The sequence below is a fragment of the Mercenaria mercenaria genome, chromosome 3 (assembly GCF_021730395.1).
Source record: "Mercenaria mercenaria strain notata chromosome 3, MADL_Memer_1, whole genome shotgun sequence".
NCBI classification, from domain to species: Eukaryota; Metazoa; Mollusca; class Bivalvia; order Venerida; family Veneridae; genus Mercenaria; species Mercenaria mercenaria.
This window is the reverse complement of record NC_069363.1, coordinates 73,164,678-73,172,972: the sequence shown is the minus strand read 5'-3', so window position 1 is coordinate 73,172,972 and position 8,295 is coordinate 73,164,678. Positions and strand designations below refer to the sequence as shown.

The 8,295-nt window shown below is 34.6% G+C and overlaps 1 protein-coding gene across 4 annotated transcripts in view; it reads right to left on the bottom strand.

Moving 5' to 3' along the window:
- Window positions 1-785: 785 nt before the first annotated feature.
- Window positions 786-8,295, bottom strand: part of LOC123524410 (mucolipin-3-like) — a 31,192-nt gene continuing 23,682 nt past the window's right edge. For 3 of the 4 annotated variants that reach the window (XM_053538886.1, XM_053538885.1, XM_053538887.1), the window contains exons 12-14: window positions 5,010-5,216; window positions 3,967-4,100; window positions 786-2,915 (exon numbers count right to left, since the gene is read on the bottom strand). In XM_053538886.1, coding sequence (XP_053394861.1) covers window positions 2,870-2,915; window positions 3,967-4,100; window positions 5,010-5,216 — 387 coding nt within the window. In that variant the 3' untranslated portion in view covers window positions 786-2,869. Of the gene's footprint in view, window positions 2,916-3,966; window positions 4,101-5,009; window positions 5,217-5,278; window positions 5,486-8,295 lie in introns of all 4 variants that reach the window. The other variant, XM_053538888.1, reaches the window with a different exon arrangement.

Genomic DNA, 8,295 nt, shown 5'->3' with positions numbered 1-8,295 from the left:
GTTTTTAACTGTAAAGGTCTAATATTTGATCAAATCAAGTTCCTGCTTGGTGAATAAAGATAAACAGTATTGAAGTAGTAATAACATTCTTACTTCTTTAGTAATTTTTTGGAAAAACCAAAACAAACAAGGAGCTACGTTCAATAAATGCTTGATGCCCCGAGTGGCATACTTGTCAATAGATTTTGCACCTAAGTCCAAAATGAGGTCAAGGTCAAGGTCAAACTGAGGTCAGGTGATGTTTGAAGATGAGGAATGGTCACAGTTTACATCTGTATTAGTATCAATTCATTCTTGTAAGGGGTATTGATGCTAGACTAAATGGTCCCATTTGGTTAACAAAGAGATGGCCCATATAAAGCAACCGAAGTCCAAAATGATGTCAAGGTCAAGGTCAAACTGAGGTCAGATGATGTCTGAAGATGAGGAATGATCAAAGGTTACATCTGCATTAGTATCAAGTCATTCTAGTAAGGGGTATTGATGCTAGACAAAACGGTCCCATTTTGTTAACCTTGTACGGACAGATGGACGGACATCCATATGATTCATGTATTAGGTGGTCATTCCATTGTTTGAAAACAATAGAATGACCACTTAAGGAACCAAAGAATTAAGTGGTTACGGAATGAATACAAAGGATTTCTACTCTCCTAGGCCACACCTCCTACCACCTAAGGTACCAATCGTGTGCTCGGATGGACGAACGAACGGACGGACAGGACAATCAATATGCCTCCCGCATCAGTAGATGCTAGGGGCATAAAAAACAACAACAAAAAACATTTACAATGTAAAAATTTATCTACAGACTATCGTGTGTTACTACATGATAAATGATTTATATAAATCACTGATCAACAATAAATCACTGATCCTGATAAAGGAAAACTAAACTGTCATAATAAACTTTTACTTTACCTACTTGACAAACTTTTGTTTACACTATATCGAGGGCTTGGTGCAAAACTGTTGTAAGTGCATATAAATAAAGAACAAGATACAATAGTTTTGTGCCAAGCCCTCGATATGTATATGTACAGTAGGCTGTAAACTGGATCAATGTTTGTACAGTAGACTGTAAACTGGATCAAGGTTTGTACAGTAGACTGTTAACTGGATCAAGGTTTGTATAGTAGACTGTAAACTGGATCAAGGTTTGTACGGTAGACTGTAAACTGGATCAAGGTTTGTACAGTAGACTGTAAACTGGATCAAGGTTTATACAGTAGACTGTAAACTGGATCAAGGTTTCAGATTAGATGATCATTTAACCATGCAGACAATACCACAGTAAAAATTGGAGATCATTCTCTCCTATTCTCTCTAAATATTCAACAACACTTTGTTTTAAAATCTGAGTGTATCAACCTTGACACTATTCTGTGTTTGTTTCTTCATTTATTACAACCAACTTGATTGCTTAAATTTACTGGCAAACTTTTAAAACTTTTTTAATATATATTTAAGAAATAAAGAGAAACAAATTGATAAATAAAAATATAATATACAAAATATTCACATCATATTGCACTTTTTCCACAGTTCAAACAGGACTGTTGAGATTTCATCATTGTATGGATTCATGCCTAAGATTTTACTTATTACATATATTTCAGTAAGTAATGTATGCATATGCAATGCTTGTAAAACTTACATTTACAGTACCATGTTTTGTAATGTTGCCCGAAATACGACTTAATTTACTAGAAAAGATTTAGCACATGCACATTTTCTCACATACATGCCAGATGAATTCTCAGCCTCTAGTAAAACAATAAAAAATATCTTAACCCAATATACATGTACCTCAAAGTGTCATTCTAAAAGCTACAAACTTCTGTCAAAGCATTTGATCATAATATTGAGGCAAAAAATAACTAGCTCATTTTAAATGCTATATGTTTTTACATATACATGTATTACTTTTTTTGTAGATGTCATGGTTGAGTCAATCCACAGAATAAAATCCCAACAACAAGTAAAAGTCCCAAGTGTTTCTTGTTTGAACCTGACATTCATATCCCCATGAAACAGATATTTAGGTCAAAACCATGAAATTCTGTACTCACAAAATTAAATGATTTCACAGAATATCACAAGTTCACAGTGTAAGCAAGCAGACATTTCTTACCCACTTAACTCCACAAGAAAACTTATCAAACTCAAAACTCATGGAAACGGCAGTTTGGTTTAACTTCACTTTCACTTTGTATATCTTCAAATTACACAAATCTTTTCAATTTCATATGGACAAAAAGGACTTTGTATTACTGATTTTAAACTTCAGATGGAATTGTGTGGTATCTGCAGTAAGACAATGTCACAGATAATCTACATGTACAACAAGAATAGTTATATATTTGTTTGGCAATAAAAAACATGTTAAGCCAATGGAAGACAAGGAAAGCAAAGTCAATTCAAAAACTAAAGTCCGATAGTTCAATGTAAAAACATTAGACACGACACCTGGACTTACAAGCACTGTTTAACCAACATTTTTAATCAACAACAACAACAAACAAAATATTTGCAAGTCAAAAAAAAAATTGTATATGAACTTTATAAATCAACATTTTGTAACTTGGACTTTGTATGTTCAATGGCTTAATATTGCATGTAATACTATATGAAAAAATCCAATAACTTACTCATAAACTGATCACATTGACAGCAATTTTAGATATCTGTTTTAAAGAGAGTATTACAGCTGTTTCAACCTTCATCTTTGTATTACATTCTAATAGTATAAAATGCATTGTTATTAATAAGTCTGTAATATATTAACTTCCTCATTTGTTAAGTAGAATTTTCGCATTTTGAAAAGTTCATAAGCAATATCACAGTTTGTTCAACACAAAGCAGAGCATCACTGTACAAGACTTGTGTATTCATTTGGTCGATCAGGATCATTTCTGCAAGATAAAATAAAATTACATTTATCTCATGTAAGCACAAAGTGATCAAAGAGAGCTGTCTTAATAACTCTGTGTGTTGTCAATATTTATATTAGTAACACTCCTGAGGTCATAATTTTGGACATACCTTCATGGTAGTTGGGTCGGAATGTTTGCCTCAACAAAATCTCAGATGGGTTTGAAATGAGGTCATCTGGGGCTAAAAAATTGATCCCTAAGTCAAATCATCAAATATCTTGTAGAATATCTGTGTATAGAATCTAGGTTAAGTCATTACTTGGGTCATCCAAAATGGAGGCCACTCAGACAAATCAAAGAATGACATTGTTAACACTATAAAGACCACACTTTCTAATTCATCTACTGTCTGTCTCTTGTAAATCTTGGTCAAGTTTGAAACTACATCATCTGGGGTTAAAAAAGTAGATCACTAGGTCAAATCACAGAAAAAAAAACTTGCTTCTGGAGGCCATATTTTCTAATTGATCTATATGAAGCCCAATTATAATGTCTTGTCTCTATGAAACCTAGCTCAAATATGAACTGACCCTGTGTTCACAAAATATTTTCAGTCTCAGCTGAGTTTGATAATGAAACTTTATTTCTCATTTATATCTAAATAGCATGATTAAGACTAAATTTTAAGTTAATAACTATTTTAAAGTGACTATTCAGTATTGACGGTCAGTCTCATTTGGAATTTAAGCTTGAAGTTTTAGTAAAAATTGATATTAATATTTCAAACTCAATCTCAGATGAGACCGAAAAATGTTTTGTGAACACGGGGCCTGGGTCATCAAGGTGCATAAACAAGTTCACTAAGTTAAATGAAATAAAACCTTGATAACACTGTATGCCTCATTTTTGAAACCAAGTAAGAATTTTTGTCTATATGAATTCTAGGCTATTTCAAAACTGGGTCACTAAGTCAAATCATAGAAAACCCTTTGTTTACAAGCTAGATGCCACATTTTATTCCCATCTTGTTATTTTCAATTCTTACTACTATTGCTATTATCATCTTTCACAACATTCTGGAAGTACTCACCCACAGCAGCAGCACAATCTCAGGGGGTTACAGCTGTTGTCCTCCCGTCGGTATATAGGGGAATGTACCGGATCCTGGCACAGATCAATAAACTCAAATAACTCACTCTTAGGGAAACCATGGTCATAATACTCCTGAAACATGGAAGTGACACTCATGCTACAAATATCCTGAACACTTTTCAACATGATATACCATAACAGTTAGATATCACTTATATACTGGTATATAAGTGATATCTAACTGGTATGGTTTATCTGAAGTCCTATAAAGCGTTGTCCTACCTGCTGTATCAGAAGATTTAAATGTTCATATAAATATGGTTTTATTGTAGTTGTAAAACTGCAGTACATAGAAAATTGAGTTTGTGCCATAAATCAAACTGTATCCTCTTTTTAGAGACTTCTTTAAACAACAAAATTTTCATTAAACAACATTATCCTTTTGAGTTAAAAAAGCTTTTATTTCAGAGCTTAAGCTAGGCTTCGATTTTAGGGAGAAGTGGAGAGATTTTAGGGAGATGTGGGGAGATTCTGGATTCATGATAAGCCAGATAATATGGCTTTTATGAAGACGGAAACAAGAGGAATATTGCAGACAAAAATGCCCTTAGTTGTTACATCAAGAAAACGTGCAATCAATTTATATTTTAAGTTGTATAGTGTGAGTCTGCAGTCAAACAGTCCATGCGGAAAAATAAGAATTTTTGTTTGCTTATACACTAACAAAGGCCAAACAAATAAAACCAATCACTAGACTAATTCTTTGTTCATGCTGTGTTTAATGCCATTTTTCAACAACATTTCAGTTATGATTCAGTAGGCAATTAATCTGATCAGTTAGTATGATTATTCAGAGTCATATCAAAATCTAAAATAATTTTGTGCTGTAGACAACTGGTTTTCAGGTATAGCAATCAGTGCTTTTTACATGTATATATTTTGTGCAAAGGTGAATTTACAATCAGTAGGGTAGCCTCTATTTAGGTTGATAAAGTTGCACTTATGTGTAAATGTTCTTGTGCTGGTAAACTTCACGAGTACCTTTATAGTTTCATACGTATCCATGATGACAGCTATAAACAGATTCAACACGGCGTAGATAAATAATGAGATGAAGAGATATAGGTACACCCTACTGTAGTACCAGACCAGCTGGTTCTTTGTCACTGTGGCAGAGAACGTAACAAACATGTCGTCACCGTTTACTAGGGAAAATAAACACTCAGAGGCAGTACTCATTTGTCGAAACTGAAAACAAATAAAGAAACAATTATCTTATCTTAGCATGCATTAATCTACAAGATTATTACCTTTATGGTTTCGTACGTGTCCATTATGACAGCAATAAAGAGATTCAACACAGCGTATGTAAACAGGGAGATGAACACGTAGAGATAGATCCGACTGTAGTACCAGACTAGAGGGTTTTCAGTGACGGTCGCAGAAAAAGTGGTGAAAATATCATCACCATTTATTAGAGCAAACAAGCACTCTGAGGTGGTGCTCATGTCTCGGAACTGCAATGAAATAATACAGAAAAGCTAGAAGACTTTATGAGCCAATCAAAAGCATTTTTTCAAAAGAGAAATTAACACAAAAAATTCTGCTGAGGAAAAAAAACAGATGTACTTGAAATATACTAAAGAATCATGTTTATTCAGTATGATGAAAGTTCATGAATGTTCAAGTTTACTTCAACAAAAAGAAGTAAAAAGATTTTCTGAAGAAAAGTAAAAGCCTTTCATTTACTTACCAAAATTGATATAAAGTATGTGTTTATTGTTGAATAAATTACAAACTTCAAAAATCATATGAGCTAAAAAATGTGAGAGGACCATATAAGGATGCTACAAAGTCTGGTGAAGATGCATTGAGTGGTTCAGGAGAAGTATTCTGAAGTCTTTTTTCTATTTTTAATTTCAGCAGTCATTAAAGGAGGCAGGAGGAACCATTTGAACAAACTTGAAACAGTCCATGCAAAGATGCTTCTGATAAAATTTGGTAAGATCTATCATGAGAAGAAGTTGTTTAAAGCAAAAAACTAACAGACTACAGGCACAGCAACATCACAACAGCTCACTCTGAACCTCTGATAAAGACAAGCAAAAAATTGTTTAAAATATCATCCATGTATCAACAGAAAACAAGAGGACCATGATGGTCCTGAATCGCTCACCTCTTCCCACATGACCCAGTTTTGAGTATGACGGCGTTTTTTCTATTATTTGACATAGTGACCTAGTTTTTGAGCTCATGTGACCCAGTTTTAAACTTGACCTAGATATTATCAAGATAAAAATTCTGACCAATTTTCATGAAGATCCATTGAAAAATATGGTCTCTAGAGAGGTCACAAGGTTTTTCTATTATTTGACCTATTGACCTAGTTTCGAAGGTACGTGACCCTGTTTTGAAATTTACCTAGATATCATCAAGCTGAACATTCTCACTAATTTTCATGAAGATCTCATGAAAAATATGGCCTCTATAGAGGTCACAAGGTTTTTCTATTTTTAGCTCACCTGTCACAAAGTGACAAGGTGAGCTTTTGTGATCGCGCGGTGTCCGTCGTCCGTGCGTGCGTCCGTAAACTTTTCCATGTGACCACTCTAGAGGTCACATTTTTCATGGGATCTTTATGAAAATGGGTCAGAATGTTCATCTTGGTAAATTCTAGGTCAAGTTCGAAACTGGGTCACGTGCCTTCAAAAACTAGGTCAGTAGGTCTAAAAATAGAAAAACCTTGTGACCTCTCTAGAGGCCATAATTTTCAATGGATCTTCATGAAAGTTGGTCAGAATGTTCAACTTGATGATATCTAGGTCAAGTTAGAAACTGGGTCACGTGCGGTCAAAAACTAGGTCAGTAGGTCTAAAATTAGAAAAACCTTGTGACCTCTCTAGAGGCCATAATTTTCAATGGATCTTCATAAAAATTGGTCAGAATGTTCACCTTGATGATATCTAGGTCAAGTTTGAAACTGGGTCACGTGGGGTCAAAAACTAGGTCAGTAGGTCTAAAAATAGAAAAACCTTGTGACCTCTCTAGAGGCCATATTTCTCAATGGATCTTCATGAAAATTGGTGAGAATGTTCAGCTTGATGATATCTAGGTCAGATTCGTAACTGGATTATGTGCGGTCAAAAACTAGGTCAGTAGGTCGAAAAATAGAAAAACCTTGTGACCTCTCTAGAGGCCATATTTTTCACGAGATCTTCATGAAAATTGGTGAGAATGTTCACCTTGATGATATCTAGGTCAAGTTTAAAAGTGGGTCACGTGCCTTCTAAAACTAGGTCATTAGGTCAAATAATAGAAAAACCTTGTGACCTCTCTAGAGGTCATATTTTTCAATGGATCTTCATGAAAATTGGTCAGAATTTTTTATTTTGATGATATCTAGGTCACATGTGCTCAAAAACTAGGTCACTATGTCAAATAATAGAAATAACGACGTCATACTCAGTTCAACACTGGGTCATGTGGGGATAGGTGAGCGATTCAGGACCATCATGGTCCTCTTGTTATACCTACTGGCCTAGTTTTTGATGGCACGTGACCCAGTTTCGAAACTGACCTAAATATCATCAAGGTGAACATTCAGAGCAATTTTCATGAAGATCCATTGAAAAATATGGCCTCTAGAGAGGTCAAAAGATTTGTCAAATTTTAGACCTACTGACCTAGTTTTTGACCGCAGTTGACCCAGTTTCAAACTTGGCTTAGATATCATTAAGATGAACATTCAGACCAAATTTCATACAGATCGCATGAAAAGTATGGTCTCTAGAGAGGTCACAAGGTTTTTTTATTATTTGACCTACTAACCTAGTTTTTAAGGCACGTGACCCTGTTTCGAACTTGACCTATATATCATCAAGATAAACATTCAGATCAACTTTCATACAGATCCCATGAAAAATATGGCCTCTAGAGAGGTTGCAACGTTTTTTCATTATTTGACCTACTGACCTACTTTTTGATGGCACGTGACCCACTTTCAAACCTGACCTAGATATTATCAAGATAAACACTCTGACCAAATTTTAGGGAGATCCATTCACAAGTGTGGCCTCTAGAGAGGTCACAAGGTTTTTCTATTATTTGACCTACTGACCTAGTTTTTGACCGCACATGACCCTGTTTCGAACTTGACCTAGAAATCATCAAGATGAACATTCAGACCAACTTTCATACAGATCCCATGAAAAATATGGCCTTTAGAGAGGTCACAAGGTTTTTCTATTATCTGACCTACTGACCTAGTTTTTGATGGCACGTGACCCAGTTTCGAACTTGACCTAGATATCATCAAGTTGAACATTCT